The 17970-nt window shown below is 43.4% G+C and overlaps 7 protein-coding genes across 32 annotated transcripts in view; 3 read left to right on the plus strand and 4 right to left on the minus strand.

Moving 5' to 3' along the window:
* Positions 1 to 17970, minus strand: part of LOC121719407 (NACHT, LRR and PYD domains-containing protein 3-like) — an 851137-nt gene that overhangs the window by 260664 nt on the left and 572503 nt on the right. The gene's annotated exons all lie outside the window — the stretch shown is intronic.
* The window catches only part of LOC121719377 (NACHT, LRR and PYD domains-containing protein 12-like), a 732803-nt gene that overhangs the window by 133471 nt on the left and 581362 nt on the right, over positions 1 to 17970 (minus strand). The gene's annotated exons all lie outside the window — the stretch shown is intronic.
* LOC121719614 (histone H1-like) lies at positions 1837 to 2463 on the plus strand. The gene has a single exon (XM_042105401.1). It carries the CDS (start codon positions 1837 to 1839, stop codon positions 2461 to 2463), a length of 627 nt encoding a protein of 208 aa, XP_041961335.1.
* LOC121719647 (histone H2A) lies at positions 3041 to 3585 on the plus strand. Its single transcript, XM_042105447.1, has one exon. It carries the CDS (start codon positions 3052 to 3054, stop codon positions 3427 to 3429), a length of 378 nt encoding a protein of 125 aa, XP_041961381.1. The 5' UTR covers positions 3041 to 3051; the 3' UTR covers positions 3430 to 3585.
* Positions 4300 to 4786, plus strand: LOC121719643 (histone H3). Its single transcript, XM_042105442.1, has one exon. It carries the CDS (start codon positions 4306 to 4308, stop codon positions 4714 to 4716), a length of 411 nt encoding a protein of 136 aa, XP_041961376.1. The 5' UTR covers positions 4300 to 4305; the 3' UTR covers positions 4717 to 4786.
* Positions 5329 to 5725, minus strand: LOC121719660 (histone H2B 1/2-like). The gene has a single exon (XM_042105462.1). The coding sequence runs from the start codon at positions 5714 to 5716 to the stop codon at positions 5342 to 5344; it is 375 nt and encodes a 124-aa protein (XP_041961396.1). The 5' UTR covers positions 5717 to 5725; the 3' UTR covers positions 5329 to 5341.
* LOC121719665 (histone H4) lies at positions 6920 to 7324 on the minus strand. The gene has a single exon (XM_042105470.1). It carries the CDS (start codon positions 7305 to 7307, stop codon positions 6996 to 6998), a length of 312 nt encoding a protein of 103 aa, XP_041961404.1. The 5' UTR covers positions 7308 to 7324; the 3' UTR covers positions 6920 to 6995.

A 17970-nucleotide genomic window follows, 5' to 3' on the forward strand; every position in this document is an offset into this window, starting at 1 on the left:
TACTCTGAACAAATAAAATTGCTGAATTTACTTGATTATTGTGTAGATTGGTTGCACATGAATGCAATGTTTTAGAATAAGTCCAGCATTTCTAATTGATTCATGCGGTGTGATAACCCAATTTGATCAAGTAATCAACATAACATGTATTAGGCTTAGGCCTACATGAAATAGTCATTTAATTTCAATGTGATTGCGTTACACTGGTGGCATGTACTGAGATAGGCATTCATTAGTGTTGCAACATCAGTGTTAAAGAAGATGAAGTCAAGGTGAAGTCTTAAAATGAAACATGCTGAATATGTGGTGCCACAACCCTGTTTTCCTTTTTCCCCCCAGTATATATGCTTACCTATAATTCAATTTGAAAAAGTGGATTACTGAATTGGAATGACTATTTGAACAAAATAAGGATGTGTTTCAGTTAAAACTAGACTGTTTCATGTAATTGTAACACAATAAATTGGACAGCCCTGACGTTTCATTTTTTAAAGTGTGTGTTAATTTACCTCACTGGTTCAGTAGCCTATACTTAGGTGTTTCACATTGAACTTACATGATTCAGATGGATAAATGTATTGCTGTGTCAAAACATGTCAGTTCAATGTAATTACATTGTGTTTGAAAGACATGATATGAGTTTGTTTAATTTCATGTTTTGTGGTGACAAGCCTCTTTTCCTTTTGTCCCCAGTATATATGCTTACCTTGATTCAATCAGAAAAAGGGATTACTCAATTGGAATGACTGTTTGAACACAATAAGGTTCTGTTTAATTCAATACTAGACTGTTTTATGTAATTGTAACATAATATGGCTTGATAAATTAGACAGCTCTGACTTTTCATTTTTTAAAGTTTAGTGTGGCCCTGTTTGAGGAAGGAGAGAGCCCCATTGGAGGGGGATTCTATCTAAGATTCTGCATAGTTATATTCTGTCACTGCTGTTCTTATCTATTGCCGTAAGTCACCTTTGGTGAAAGCATCTGCCAAATGCATATCCAACAAAATTACATATAACCCAAATACTTTGTCTAAATTCTGTTATTTTACATATTCACATTTGCAGTGGTCTTATTTTTTTCTACAGCTATATGACAAAAACATTCAAAGATGTCTCAGCCATCCCATCCACGCATGCTTTCACAAAGCAATACTATTTTAACAGCATAAGCCTGATACATAATGTTACCTTAACCTTAAATAGATTGCAGATTGTCTATTCATAGAACACAAGCCACATATCACCACATAACTTATATTTACCATTACATGGTCGTGTGAGATATAGACCTATGCATGCGTCTGGTGCAGGTATGTCAACTGTGTTTCACTGTGTCTAAAAAGCTCCCGTTTGTAAAGTACAGATTCACAAAAACTACATTGTCATTGTCTTTACGCGTTACTGAGGCTGATATCTTGATCTTTGGCACTTTTTTGTTAGGGTATTGCAGGGTTTTATTATAATTATGTGCATGTTTTCCTCGCAAAACTAAGACTGGCTGAGACCACTCCACCTAGACGCCCAAAGTTCTTAGTTCGTTGCAACAAGAATAAATAGCAAACATGCGCACCCATATATTCATTATAAACTGTACGATGTGCTCTTTACAGCAGACATAGACTTGTTGGGAAATGTTGTATCGTTACTTATATTCGTTAGAAAAAGTGAGGGGAGAAAACACAAGCGATATCTTCGCCACAGACATGCCCGGAGAGCTCTGTCTGCGGAGTCTAAATGGTTCTCATGTTTGTTTTAAGACCAGCCCACCAGTTCTACCAGTCATTAATTCTAGGTTTCGTCTCGAGTAGTCTGTGCGTAAAACCTAAACGATACAATGGCAGAAGCTGCTCCAACCCCCGCGGCGGCCCCAGCAAAGGCCCCCAAGAAGAAGGCTCCCCGGCCCAAGAAAACTGGTCCAAGTGTGGGCGAGCTCGTCGTTAAGGCGATCTCTGCCTCCAAAGAGAGGAAAGGGGTTTCTCTGGCTGCACTGAAGAAGGCTTTGGCGGCTGGTGGATACGACGTGGAAAAGAACAACGCTCGTGTCAAGCTGGCCATTAAGAGTCTTGTAACAAAGGGGACTCTGGTCCAGACCAAAGGGACCGGCGCATCTGGCTCTTTCAAGCTGAACAAGGCGAAGGCAGAGCCAAAGAAGAAGCCCGCAAAGAAGGCAGCACCTAAAGCCAAGAAGCCAGCCGCGAAGAAACCCGCAGCGGCAAAGAAACCCAAGAAGGCAGCAGCCAAGAAACCCGTCACACCGAAAAAAGCCGCTAAAAAGTCTCCGAAGAAAGCAGCCAAGAAGCCCGTCACACCGAAAAAGGCGACGAAGAGCCCTAAGAAGGCCAAGAAGCCCGCTGCACCCAAGAAGGCAGCGAAGAGCCCCAAGAAAGCCAAGGCAGCGAAACCCAAAGCGGCCAAGCCTAAAGCTGCTAAACCCAAAAAGGCTGCACCCAAGAAGAAGTAAATTTAAAGTTCGCTTACATAACGGCTCTTTTAAGAGCCGCCCAAAAGTTCTTTGAATGCGTTTATTCCATCAGAATCTGCTGGTTAGCTACACATATTTTACTTATTGTAACTTGCACATGTGCCACAGTGAGTGGTCCTTTTCCTAAAAAGTAGTTGCTTGCTTCCCATCATGATACAAAATATTCCAAATGTCGCAACACACAACCATAAGGCAGTTTATTACATTGTAACAGTAACAAATGTATCACTAAGTACCCAAAACCTTGCAACACACAACCACTTCAGCTTGTTATATTGTTCCAGTAAACACAGGGAGCTTAGATGGTTTACTGTGGTTAAATAAACCCTCTCGACACTTTCTTTTAGCTAAACAGGGGTTGTTTGTGATCGCGCTGAAAGGAAAACATTATACGCGCCAAATAGAACCCAAAATTATATCACACAGCGAACTACACGCTGATTGGCTATCAGCATTACGTTCTCAGCCAATGAGGAACTGACTTGCCCCGCGCTGGTGTGCTATATTAGACATGGCTTGTAAGGCATCACCATTCGTCCATTCAGACAAGCGCCGAACAAAGAAATTATGAGCGGTAGAGGTAAAACCGGTGGAAAGGCCAGAGCCAAGGCCAAGACTCGTTCATCCAGGGCTGGACTTCAGTTCCCCGTTGGCCGTGTCCATAGGCTGCTGCGTAAAGGCAACTATGCTCAGCGTGTCGGCGCTGGTGCACCGGTATACTTGGCCGCTGTCCTAGAGTACCTGACAGCTGAGATCCTGGAGTTGGCCGGTAACGCCGCCCGTGACAACAAGAAGACGCGTATCATCCCCCGCCATCTGCAACTGGCTGTGCGTAACGACGAGGAGTTGAACAAGCTGCTCGGTGGAGTGACCATCGCTCAGGGTGGTGTGTTGCCCAACATCCAGGCCGTGCTGCTGCCCAAGAAGACTGAGAAGTCCAAGTAAACCCGCTCCATCCGACTGAAAAAACTAAGGCTCTTTTAAGAGCCACCCAATTACTTTTAAAAGTGATTTCCAAGTTGACTACCATGTAATCTGAATGTCAAAATATAAAAAAAGAGCCCTTTCAGTCAGGATTAATAACTGGCCACACTCATCCCTACTCTAAAATATCAACCACAAGGGTACTGTCTAATCAAGCAGATTTACAAAAGACAATTGTTAAATAATAAAAATATTTAACAAATTATGAATTGGTCATCAAATCAAAATGACCGTCATTGCACGGGACACAACGAAAGCATTCCCAAAGGCGCATTCAATAAATGTATTCAAACTAAGCCACCCACGCACACACACCCACCCCATCTTCCACACACATGCACACACATGCATGCACAAAATAGAAGGAAGTAGTGCAATATAATAAATACAAGGTATCCAAATATGACGATGCCCTGCCATTTACACACATTATTTACACTATAAAAAAAAACATCAATGGTGATGGTAAACGTATTTGAAGCAGATACAGGCTACCTCAGGTATTTGTGGTTGTACACGCTAGCTAACATGTTATTTTGTATGTCAATTTTTAATGTTTTTTCATTTGCACTGACAGAGGCAATGTTTAAGTGTATTTATTTCTATATTTTATATTAAAAGTGTTTTGTGCGTAGTGGATCAACACAATGATGGAGGCCATTTTAGAGGTTGGGCTTTGTATTTTGAATTTCAGGCGCCACTCGGAGGGTACTAGGAAGACCAATCAGCGGAAACCAACCACCTGACGTACACAGGGGGCAGGCTAAGACTGTATACGATATATACCCACGTTCCGCAATTGTGTTTATACCCTTCAAACCCGAAGAATACGTAGCAATGGCCAGGACCAAGCAGACAGCCCGTAAATCCACCGGAGGCAAAGCTCCGAGGAAGCAGCTCGCCACCAAGGCTGCGCGTAAAAGCGCACCAGCGACCGGTGGCGTGAAGAAGCCTCACCGTTACAGGCCTGGAACCGTGGCTCTGAGAGAGATCCGTCGTTATCAGAAGTCCACTGAGCTGCTGATCCGCAAGCTGCCCTTCCAGCGCCTGGTCAGAGAAATTGCCCAGGATTTCAAAACCGATCTGCGCTTCCAGAGCTCTGCTGTCATGGCTCTTCAGGAGGCTAGCGAGGCTTACTTGGTCGGTCTGTTCGAGGACACCAATCTGTGCGCCATCCACGCCAAGAGGGTCACCATCATGCCCAAGGACATCCAGCTGGCTCGTCGTATCCGTGGGGAGCGTGCTTAAATTAAATCTAAACCGGAAAACGTAAAGGCTCTTTTAAGAGCCACCCAAACATTCAAAAAAGCTATTTTCCGAAAACTGCATGAATGTATTCAGTGTTCAAATCAGCTCTGGTAATGAACCCCACTCATGATGTGTACAGCCAGAGACTTTCTAATGTGGAGACACAGCACTCAAAAAATACTCCATAGAAATGCATGGGGCTAGTTGGTCACGCCAATATGGCCGTTGTCTACACATCCCACATGTGAATACATTGAGCCAATCATGTGGTGTGAACTCACCGCTGGAGCAAGATTGGTGTCGTGAAGCCTTGCGCACGCGCATTTCTGCCGAAATGGATGCCCGACGAGTGCCCAAAAAGCGTTGACAAATGGCCGCTGAGTGGATGGACTTGCCTAAAAGGACTTTGGTACAACTAAATACAAAATATGAGTGCGCAACTTCGGAAATAGACATACTGCGCTGCCAGTAAATGATTATGAAGCGTAAATACGTCTTTTTTCAAATAAAGACTGACAGTACAAGTATCAATTTCAATTGTTCATTTCATTGGAATTACTTTCTAAAGAGAATGTGAGTGGCTCTTAAAAGAGCCGTTGGATTGGACCGAGTTTATAATTCGGCTTTACTTAGAGCTGGTGTACTTGGTGACGGCCTTGGTTCCTTCGGACACGGCGTGCTTGGCCAGCTCACCGGGCAGAAGCAGACGCACTGCGGTCTGGATCTCCCTGGAAGAGATGGTGGACCTCTTGTTGTAGTGAGCCAAGCGGGAAGCCTCTCCAGCGATGCGCTCGAAGATGTCGTTCACGAATGAGTTCATGATGCCCATCGCCTTGGAGGAGATACCGGTGTCGGGGTGGACCTGCTTCAGGACCTTGTACACGTAGATGGCATAGCTCTCCTTCCTGGTCTTTCTGCGCTTCTTTCCTCCCTTTCCTGCCGTCTTGGTAACGGCTTTCTTTGATCCCTTTTTTGGGGCAGGCTTTGCTGGATCAGGCATTATAATTTCTTGAAAACAGCAAATCTTAAAAGTGTTAAGTCAACGAAGTTCTCTGGTATATATTCCGGTTTCTATGTAAATTGGAGCCTATATGGCTAGACACACCCACGACCAGATTGCCCTTTCATAACGCTCCGAAACCAAATACCCAAACATGATTGGTCATTTTGTATCGAAGGGGGCAGTCATTGTGAGAAGGCTAGCACCACCCACAGAACATCAGTTGTAGCACACGGCCTTCTTTTGTTTACTTTGCTGCAATTTTCATGTTGAGGAAGGGAATCCTTCGAAATCTATGCCAAAGTTTCGTATTAAGCGTTACAATACTTGATTGCAAGTGTCCAGACGCATTTGTCGAATCATTAACGTTTGCGCAACAAAACTGACCGTTTATTTTTCAAAGGTAAAGGTCAGTTATTTCATCGATCCAGGATATGCATCCTGATAAAGTTCCCTTGGCCTTTTGAATTTAAAAAAGCCCCACTTCATCACATACCCATCACCATACTTAGGGATTGGCATGGTTTTAAGATCAATTCCCAAAAGATGATTTTGAATCCTTTTTTTAGTCAACGTTAGCGTGGGGGTGAATACTTTTGCAAGGCACTGTATGTGAGAGGACAATGATACGAGGTAGGGGAGGGGGGGGGGGGGGGGTGAAGAGTAAGAACCAAAAAAATGCCAACAGCAAAGCAAAGTAGTAATTTCTGATCAATTGTGAGCTACTATGATAGAACATGGATAAGGACCTAACAGCAAAGTATTTGGCTGAGCAACGTAGGTTAAGTTAATACGTTCTGTTTTGTCCACATGATATAGGCCCATGTCTATTCATTGTTGCACTCGAACACTCTGAATCATTGTTGCACTAGTCCTCCCTTTCAATCGTCCCGAGCGGTCGTTCTCTCTCCAAACTAACTTTCTCAATTCTCAAAATGTGATTGTGAGAGTTTAATGTCGACACGTCGAGATTAAAGTCGACATGATATTTCAACTTTATTCTCGAAATGTCGACTTCAAAGTCGACATGTCGAGTTTAATCTAGTCATGGCAAAAATATTTTTTCCTTCATGTGTGGCCCTAATACTCCGTCGTATGAATAGCTGAGCGCTACCTTTACTCATGTCTTATTTTTGACAGTTACAGTATAAGTTTTAAGCGCCATAAATTACAATATTACCAATAAAACACATCTCACTAACATGGAATAAAAGTCTTTAAAGTGAGTTGGGTGGCTCTTAAAAGAGCCTTTGGGTCCAAGCCGATGAAGATCTGATATTTAACCACCAAAGCCGTACAGAGTGCGACCCTGGCGTTTCAGAGCATAGACGACGTCCATAGCGGTCACGGTCTTTCTCTTGGCGTGCTCAGTGTAGGTGACTGCATCACGAATCACGTTTTCCAGGAAAACCTTCAGCACACCACGAGTCTCCTCGTAGATGAGACCAGAGATACGCTTCACACCACCACGGCGAGCCAGGCGGCGGATAGCAGGCTTGGTAATACCCTGGATGTTATCGCGGAGAACCTTGCGGTGACGCTTTGCGCCTCCTTTTCCCAGACCCTTACCGCCTTTGCCTCTTCCAGACATGTTGCGTTTTCCGTCAAGCGAAAAGAGTTGAGAGTTGAGACGAATGTAAAGAATCTGCTTCTAACAACTCGTACTAATTTCCAAAGAGAGGACGTTGGTGAAAACCACCAAGCACTGCCCCCTTCACTGCCCCTCCTTTTCATGAATGGAGACTGCGCGGGCTTTTATGTCAATGTGCGTCACCAAAACGCCCACATTCTAGCTTCAGCCTAGCTTTCTGCACCACATTTTCCTTTACCAGCTTAGATCTGACCCAATTTGTAAAGAAAGAAAAATGTTGAAAGAAATGAAAGAAAAATGTTACAGTTTTTTTCTGAATGCCTAAACACAACCGTGATTCTTATAGCACAATATCTAAAACTATTAATAGCAAAACCACTCACTGAGTTCGCAAAACTAAAAGCACAAACACTGCTTTGCACTCAGTTTGCAATTTTGTAACAATTCAATTTATTGTGCTTATATAGCGCCAACACATTACACATGTATCATGGCGCTTTACAGAATGTAGGCAATCAGAGAAAAAGAAAAGAGGGAGAAAAGAAAAGGAAGAAAGAAAGAAGGAAGGAAGGGAGGCCCATGGGTAACAGGGGCGAGGAAAAACTCCCTAGAATTGGAGATACATTTAGGAAGAAACCTCGAGCAGATCCACGACTCAAGGGCCTGACCCATCTGCCTAGGGTCAATACGGATAGTAAGGTCTATAAACAATGACAAATGCATATGACAGTCAGGTGTGGGGAGAAGGACATGGTGTTTAAAGCACCTGAGGTGAAGGTTACAGAAGGTGGGATGATTACGTGTCCGGTATGATAAAGCATAATCATGATTTAGTGAGAGAAAGTGCAATAGTCCGGCATCGGAATTGTCCAGGAAAGAAAGTTGTGATGGGGCCAGTGGTGGGTCAGCAGACAGGCCAGAATCCGGGCAGAGTTGTCATAGGCAGGTGATGGGGCTGTACGGGCCAGGAATCCAGGTAGGGGGACAGTAATACAGCAGTCAAGGATGGGACTTCAGGTGGGATGGGTAAGAGGAGGGCCAGGCACACTGATGGTTGATGACTAGTGATGATATACCTCACAAGTGAGGTACAGTAAGGGAGAAGAAAGAGAAATGTAGAATGGGTTAGTATTACTTGAAATCAATGTGGTTAATGTCAAGAAGTGATCAGTAGTGCTATATATTGTTACAGTAAATCATAGTGAGAATGGGCAAGAGAGGGAGAGTTGAGAGAAAGAGGGTAGGAGAGAGAGGAGAGGGGAGGGGGTTGTACGGCATGGCACATGAGAAGTCCATGACAGCACTGTGCTATAGCAGCATAACTAAGGCATGGTGAGGGGTAGTCAACACCAGTGCAGGTATGGTCAGTGACCACCATCTCACGCGCGACTGGGGTGCACGTCACACGAGGACTCAGCAGGGTGGTCCATTCCAATCCCCGAGATGGGTGAAGTTCCACACCGCACCATACCTAACTATGGGAGACAGTAAAGAGCTATGTTTTAAGTCTAGACTTAAAAATAGGGAGGGTGTCTGCTAATCTGATTTTCTGTTTCTTGTTGAAACCTGGCTGACTTCAGACAGCGAAGCTGTTCTTGTTGAAACTTGTCCCCCAAATTATAATTTCTTCCACTGAATTAGACAAGGCAAACGAGGTGGTGGAATTGCCTCCATTCTCTCAAACAAATATAGTTGCACTAGAGTCAACTTTGGCGAATTCACTTCCTTTGAGTATATTGCCCTCACTCTGAAGGCTGACCCAGCTGTACTTCTATTAACCTTATACCGCCCTCCTAAACTATGGACTGGCTTTCTCGACCAGTTTTCTGAACTTATGTCGCTCATCATCACTAGCTATGATCGGATAATTGTAAATGGCGACTTCAATATTCATGTCAATAAGACAACTGATGCTAAAGCCAGTAAGTTCCTTAATGTTTTGGACAGTTTAGAGCTAAAGCAGCATGTTACAGGACCCACCCACAACCTTGGCAACTCTCCCTCGATCTAGTCATTTCTAGAGGGATAGAAGTCACAGACTTATCAGTAAATGATATAAATATGTCTGATCATCATTGTGTATCTTTTAATATAGTACTACATACTCCAAAAATTCATCCCGAAATTGCAATCAAATCGCGACTCTTGGACATTAGAGCAGAACAGCAGTTCATAGCTCTTATAGACTCCATAAATTTAGATATTTTACATCATCCCATTGATCAAATGGTAGAGGCTCTCAATCGTGAGTTAGGCGCTCTGCTTGACAGAGTGGCACCCTTAAAGACTAAAAAAAGGCCCTGTAGCAAACTGACACCTTGGATGAACGAAAATATCCATGATCTAAAAAGATCATGTAGAAAAGCTGAGAGAACATGGAGAAAAACTAAGTTACAGGTTCACCGTGCCATTCTAAAAGAAAAAATAGCAAATTATAATAGAGCTATTCGGAATGAGAGGAGGAACCACTTCTCTAAGGTAATTGCTGAAAACAGTGGAAACTCTAGGGTGTTGTTCTCTACCATTGATAGGCTATTGCATCAAACACCTTTTGATACACTCAGTCAGGCATCCTCTCTAAGATGCGAAGAATTTGCAGACTTCTTCAAAAACAAAGTCATTTCTATAAGGGAGGCTATTGGTAACACAAGTAATATGTTTGATAGTACACCCAAAAACAGCCCCCCAAAATTAAGGTCCTTTAGCACTATTACTCAATCTGAGCTTGGTAAAATTATAACTCAAACCGGCTCCTCAACATGTGTTTTAGATCCAATCCCTACTAGATTCCTCAAAAAAGTATAGCTCCCTTTTTTCTCAAGGTAATAAATACCTCATTAGAAACAGGTATATTTCCAACTGCTTTTAAAACCGCTGTTGTGAAACCTTTACTTAAAAAGTCAAATCTTGACCATACCAATCTGAGCAACTACAGGCCTATATCAAATCTATCGTTTTTGAGCAAAGTACTTGAAAAAGTTGTTTGTAATCAGTTAAATACCTTCCTAATGTATAGCACTTTGAGCTGCATTCTGTGTATGAAAGGTGCTATACAAATAAAGCTTATTATTATTATTATTATTATTATTATTATTATTATTATTATTAATCGAATTGAGGAGGGTAGATCATTCCAGAGGAGGGGTGCGCGATAGCTAAAACCTCTGCCACCTACTGTCATTTTTGAGATTCTTGGAATTACAAGAAGGCCAGTATTCTGTGATCGTACGGTCTGGGTGGGTTATATGAGACTAGGAGATCTTTAATATATTCTGGTGCCTGGCCATTAATGGCTTTGTACGTTAGAAGTAATACTTTGAAGTCAATGCGGCTTTTAATAGGCAGCCAATGTAGAGATGCCAGGATAGGGGAAATAATGTTCATATTTTTTAGTTCTAGTGAGTGTGCGAGCAGCTGCATTTTGTATAAGATGTAAGCTCTTTAGACAGGTGTTATTGCAGCCAGCATACAAAGTGTTGCAATAATCAATCCTTGAGGTTACAAAAGCATGGATTAATTTTTCAGCGTCTGGTAAGGATAAGGACTTCCTTATCTTTGAAATGTTCCTTAAGTGATAGAATGAAGTTTTGGTAATCTGTTTTATGTGATTACTTAGTAATAGGTCTTGGTCAATTGTAACTCCTAAATTTTTAACACTTGTGGAGGATAGTCGAAGATCAGTAAATGTAGCCTGTGATGAGGATAGGATGTCCCTCATCTTTTTAGGACCTATAACCATGACTTCTGTTTTATCGGAGTTCAAAAGCAGGACATTATTTGTCATCCATGTCTTTATTAACCTGGCAATAGCCAGATGAATTTCGCTCCGCCTAGCTCCACTCATCCATCTGGTACCGATCCATTTAAGTGTTGCTTCAGAAGGCTGGGCCTAATCAAAAAATGCTTGCATATGATTGAATAAGCCACTTGTCCGTCATCTATTGACGTGCTACTTCAACCACTCACATCGAAGCACAGGTTGGCTTCGATGTGAGTGGTTGAAGTAGCACGTCAATAGATGACGGACAAGTGGCTTATTCAATCATATGCAAGCATTTTTTGATTAGGCCCAGCCTTACTGAAGCAACACTTAAATGGATCGGTACCAGATGGATTGAGTGGAGCTAGGCGGAGCTAAGCGGAACAACATTCATCTGGCTAGGGTCAGGTTATGCATATGCTTATACATGTGTCAAGTTTGGCTAACAGAGTTAATTCGTCAGGTTTTACGGAGAGGTATAGTTGTGTATCGTCTGCATAAGAATGAAATTTAATGCCATGTTTCCTAATTTCAGAGCCTAGGGGAAGCATATAGAAAGAAAATAACAGGGGCCCTAGTACTGAGCCTTGAGGCACCCCATATTTTACTATAGTCTGGATAGACGGTTTATTGTGGACTTTGCATGTGATGTAGACGAAGTTTTGAGAGACGACACGATGTAGACTTATTTGTTTTGTCTCAGTGAAATTGCTATTTTGTGTTTTGACTTGGAAAAACACACTTGTGTTTGTTTTGATGCGTGTAAATAAACACCAATACTTGAAGTTTGGATGTCTGTATGTTTACAGAACTATGACAAAAGTATGACATCAAACTGGCATAGTCTACCTTGTGCACAGAGAAAGTAAAAGCCAGATGTGTTTTTTTATTCATAGCCAACGAAGTTAGAGGAAGAGGACAAGGAGGAGCAAGAGGAGGACGAGGAGGGGGAAGAGGAAGGGTAAGAAGAGAAAGAAATAGCCCTTTTACAGGCAAAAAAATCAGGTCATGTGAAAAAAAAAAAAATGTGGTCATGTCAAGCCTGGATATGGCATTCCAGAATATATTTTCCCTGGTGCCTTGGACTAGGACATTGCATGCGATATAGACAAAATTTTGAGAGAGACGACAAAATGTAGACTGATTTTTTTTGTCTCAGTGAAGTTGCTATTTTGTGTTTTGACTTGGAAAAACACTGTTTGTTTTGATGTGTGTAAAAAAACCCACAAATACTTGAAGTTTGGATCCCTGTATGTTTACAGGAGGGGGCCCAAATGGATGGACTACATGGTGACGACGGCAACGGAAATGGATTATGAGAATACCAGAACTCCAGGAAATGAGGAGAAGATCCTCCGAATGTGTGCATGTGGATGGGAGAAAGTGACCACGTTCAGAGGCACTCGAATCCACCAGGGGAAAGCAAAGTGTGGCCAGAATGGCCAACAGCAACCTTGCACTGCGACAGCAGGTGAGACAAGAGGGACCAAAAGCCCGGGCAAAAACCACAGAGCCAATGGACCCAACGTTGCTGAAGGCATGAGAGCGACAGAGGAAGAAGGTCCACTGGTGGAAAACGAGCCCCCACGTGAGCATGAAGACCCAGTCCTCACCACCTCACCAGAGGGTAATGTGGCCCTTGTAAATGAGTGAGATCCCCTCATCGATCGTGAGTAAGATGGATGGGAAAGCCAACTCATTCATCCGGAAGTGGTTGGGGCTGGCCTCTTTGGAAAAAAACACGCTGCAGCTACCACTGAAGTCACTACAGCTGGCCTACATGCAAGAGGAGGCCAGGTTGGTCCTTGAGCTTAGGGAGTCCACAGACGAGTCAGTAAAGAACACTAACGCCAAGGTTCCGACTGGCCGCAAGTGGAATGCCCAGGCCGAGGTCGACCAAGCTATCAGTCGGCTCCAACATCAGGAGATCATGGGCAGAGTCCAGGTAGGAAGAGCAGGCCTAGGATGGGGAGACGCACCACGCTTCTGGTCCAAGGCCAACCGCAAGGAAAGGAAGGAGATGGTGGTGGCGGAGGTGATGATCAAAGCCGTGTCGCAGGGTCGGCAAGGAAGCTGGACAACCTGGGAGGGAATTACAAGCAGGAACGTCAGTTGGTCAGACGTGTGGAAGATCCCACAGGCAAGACTCAGCTTCCTCATCCGCTCAACCTACGACACGCTTCCCTGCCCTCGGAACCTCCACCAGTGGTTCGGAAGTGAGGAACGTTGCGCGCTCTGCAATACTCCCAACGTAAGCCTCCAGCACATCTTGTCAGGCTGTAAGATCGCACTCTCACAGGGCCGCTATAGATGGCACCATGACCAAGTCCTGAGGAAGCTAGCCGAAGTGCTGGAGGAGTGTCGACAGGGAAGTAAAACACCGCCACCTGCAGAGGACCACACCACCTTTGTTACGGAAGGAGGGGTCAAGAGAAGCATCAGGCCAAGAGAAACATCAAGGCCCTTCTCCCCTGACCAGGAGTGGAGCATGAGGGTCGACCTCGACAGGAAGCTTCAGTTCCCCACGGAGATCACCACCACATCTCTCCGGCCAGACATAGTTGTGTGGTCAGCCAAGGCAAGAGCAGCGATGCTCATCGAGCTCACAGTACCTATGGAGGAGGGGATTGAGGCCAACTTCGAATGCAAGAAGGCCAAGTACTCAGAGCTGGTTGCTGAGTGCCGGGAGGCTGGCTGAAAGACTACCATCTATCCAGTAGAGGTTGGATGCCGAGGCTTCATGGGCTTGTCAACCACACGCCTCCTGAGGGATGTGGGACTCACCGGAGGAAGACTCAGGAAGGCAATATAGGATCTGGCAGAGGAGGCTGAAAAATGGAGCTTTTGGCTCTGGCTTAGGAGGAAGGACAAAACTTGGGGGATGAACACCTAACCCCAGACAACAGCCGCATGGGACAACACCCATCAGCTGCAGGGGGTGACGAGGAGACGTCCCTGTCACTGCTCCGCCACCAGGAGACGTACCAGAATTAACCCTTTCATCTCTGTTACATTGCTCCGCGACTGTTCATCGCAGCGTGATGAAACCTATATTGCGTGACAGAGAAGAAGTGGGGCTTTCCAACGAGACCATGCACTTGTCTGTACGATCAAGTATGAAAATTAAAAAAAATCATGAAATTAAATAAAATTAAATCATATTTACAGTCTATACTTCTCTGCGCTCACCTGCGCACCCATTACTCTCGTTTGAATTACTCGCGAACCCGTGATCGCATAGATATGGCAAGCATATCAGATGAAAGAGGAGACACAGGGCTATTGGTACCATGTTTATCGATCCTTCTGGCTTATAAAAACAGACGAAGTGACTGCAAAATAATATCATCATGTACACAAACCAATGCTACACACTCATTACTTTCGTTTGAATTACTCGCGGACCCGTGATCGGATAGATATGCCACGCATGTCAGATGAAAGAGGAGACACAGAGCTATCATTTGATACCAAGTACATCCTTATGGGTTATAAAACAGACGAAGTGACAGCAAAACAATAACTTCATATAGCTGGACTTACCCCACGTTTTTGTCTGTTTTTGTGGAAAAGCATGTTTATAATCCAACGCTATCGTGTGCTTCTCTACGGCAAACCATGTTCATAATCCGGTTTTGAGATCCTAGCAAATTCCTGCATGGCATCCAATTAAAGGCTCACATTGCATCCCAATTTGTTCAACAAAGAAACACCTTTTTTGCCTTTACTTTGTTCATGGCAATGCAGTAAAAAGTTGAGAATCATTATGGCATACATGCTAACACGCAAACTTGGGTCAAGTCAGGTCAGATCAGTTCGTGTAGATATGGAGCGCAAAAAGGTCATTTTTCATCACTAAATAAAGAATGGCATTTATTTCCATAAATCACACACCACATATTTCTGTAAATTGCTCAGCCCCAGAGTATCCCTCCAACATGGCAATTATATTGCCCGATTCATGAAATGCACGTAGAGCTATGAGCTTGCTATGGTGAGATACAGGTCAAAATATAAGAATTTTTATAATACGCTTTTTATATTTTAATTCTTTAAAAATCAAAATAAAATCAATGCTAGTACTAATACATGGCATGATGGCAGATCTGGATTGTCACATCCATGCTATCCCAGCCCTCTGTTCCAGCTCCAGTCCCTGCAGCTACTCCAGTCCGGCTTCCTGCCCAACCAGCATATGCAGATCCAATCCGTTCATCCTCCCCAGAATTTTAGTTTGCCTGCATTAGTTTCCCGCCTTGTTCAGTGCCCACCTGTTTCCAATCCTAATTAAGTTCCTATTTAAACCCTGGACTCTCAGTGTGTGTTGTCGATTATTATTTGTGGATTCAGCGTGAAGCTCTGTGAAAAGAAAATACCTTTTTGTCGTGTTTGCCCACTGTGGCCTTTTGTTTTGTTTAAGTAAAGTAACGCCTTGAGCGTCTGCATCCTAATAACCTCGTTTCAAGTCCTTGTTTGTGATAATGGATAGCCTAGACTCTGCTGAAAAAAACAATATATAATATGTGTGTGTGGCACTTACAATGACCAGAGCGAAACGTTGGTGAATGGTGGTTTCTGGCTGATGACCCTAGCTGACCCATGGGCACCGGAGGAGGTGCGACAGGCAGTAATGCCCAGCAGGATGTTAACATCTTCCTGTTAACATCTTCCTGTATAATCCTGACAGAACTATGACAAAGTATGACCTCAAACTGACATAGTCTACCTTGTGCACAGAGAAAGCAAAAGCCAGATGTGTTTTTTATGCATACCATCAGTTATTCTCCCCGAGCGCCGCTGCAGGCAGCTCACTGTGCTGGGATTAGTGTGTGCTTCACCTCACTGTTAGCCTGGCGAGCCAGACCCACATCGAAATGTAGGGTCTGGGCACTCACCGTTCACAGTGCTCAGTCCAAGGGGTGGGATAATCAGTTGTCTTTCAAATTCCCTCTGCACGCAATAGGACAGCGGCAGCGCTATGAGTCCCATGCATTTTCCACCAGCGGAGCTAGTTGGCTTGTTCAAATGTTTGCCAACATAATAAAAGCTTAACTCGTCACACTGTTTGCCAGCAGGAGATATTTAAGCAAACACCATGGGATTTCGTGTTTTGACGTTTGTGCTCACCTTTCTTTGGAAAGAAGTTTATTAGCAGTTGTTTCCCCTCATTTTGATGTCTCTCTTTTTAGTAACCTGACTTGGCTTTCTTGGAGAAAGACATTGCACCAGCAGCACAACAATTAGCGGTCCACTACTAGCGATGCTCAACTAAAGAAACAAAAGATAGACTACCTTATGAATCGTGCAGGCGGACTAAACCATTTAGCTCTTTAGCAAGGGAGAGTGAGAGTGACCTTAGACAGTTTACACTATGTTTTGTATACAAAATCCAGTCAGTCAAACTTTAAATTTCGTCTGACATTCATTTTGACATTTAATTTGGAAGTTAAAATATTCAGGTAAAATAAATATATGGTGGACATATATGTATATATTTTCAGTAATTAGCTTAAACTTCCAGTGAGTCTATTTGAAATTTTCACCACATATTATATTAACACAAATATAAAAAATCCAAACATAAGAGTTATGTGTATTAAAGTGGAATGACACAGGAAAAAAGTATTGAGCGTGCCTACTAAAATTTCTTCAATACTGTGGAAAAGCCTTTGTTTGTAAAGACAGCTTCAAGACATTTCCTGTATGACAAAACGTATTAGTCACAGTATCGGGTGTGATTTTGGCCCATTGTTCTAAACAGATCCCAGGGGTCCCTCTTGTGAATCCTGATCTTTAGTTACTTCCAGAACTGTTAAATTGAATTGAATTAAATAGGCTGCCTTCAAGTCTTTCTGGAGATCCTGCATGGCAGTGATGTTTCTTCCACTTGCAGATAATGGCTCCCATTCTGCTTACTGAAGATTCTGAAGTTTTGAAATGCATCTGTAACCAGTTTCATTGATATGTTTTGCAACAATAAGGTTGCAAAGGTCTTGGGAGAGCTTTTTGCTTTTATCCATCATGGAATGTTTCTTGTGTGACACCTTGGTAATGAAAAACCTTTTTATAGCCCATCAATATACTAACAAAGCTTATATTAATTTGCACAGATAGAAAGGATAACTACTCTAACTACTTACAGATTCCAGCTCGTTCCTTCCCTTTCCTTGCCTTAGTGCTTTTTCTTAGCTTGTTCAATACTTTTTCCCTGTGTTATTCCACTTCATTACACATGACTCTACTTATGGAGTTGTTTGGATTTTTTATGTGTGGATTACCTGAGTTATTACTAATGCCTGGTGAAAATGTTGTACCCCCCGTATTCCACTTTTCAAGGGCCCTCTCCTCCATTGGGGCGCTATACTTCCCACCCCCCCCCCCCCCCCCCACACACACATTCTGTTCTGCTCGTTTCCATATATAAAAAAAAAACTCTCTGCAACTCAACATTGGCCTGCCTGCCTCAGCTGCCTGTGAGGGGCTTTTCAGTTGTGCTGGATTACTCTCACTGCAAGGATGAGTGCAACTAACTTTGAAAATCAACTACTGCTCAAACTTAAAGGAGAACTCCGGTGATTTTTCACATAGATCTCCATTTCTCAACGTCACCGAGCACTGTCGGTATGAACAAAACTGAAACAATCGGTTTTACCTAGCTCGAGTTGATGCAGCTACAGCGCTACACACTGGGAGCCTGAACATGGCTGCCTTAGCTGCTGGCTGCAGCAACTCGAGCTAGGACCAAAGTCCTTTTCAGGCAAGTACATCCACTCGGCGCCCATATTGCAACAATTTTTGGGCACTTATCGTGCATCTATTTCGGCAGAAATGCGTGAGCGTAAGGCTTCACGACACCAATCTTGCTCCAGCAGCGAGATCACAACAGATGATTGGCACAATGTC

This window comes from Alosa sapidissima, chromosome 9, assembly GCF_018492685.1.
Source record: "Alosa sapidissima isolate fAloSap1 chromosome 9, fAloSap1.pri, whole genome shotgun sequence".
Lineage (NCBI taxonomy): Eukaryota > Metazoa > Chordata > Actinopteri > Clupeiformes > Clupeidae > Alosa > Alosa sapidissima.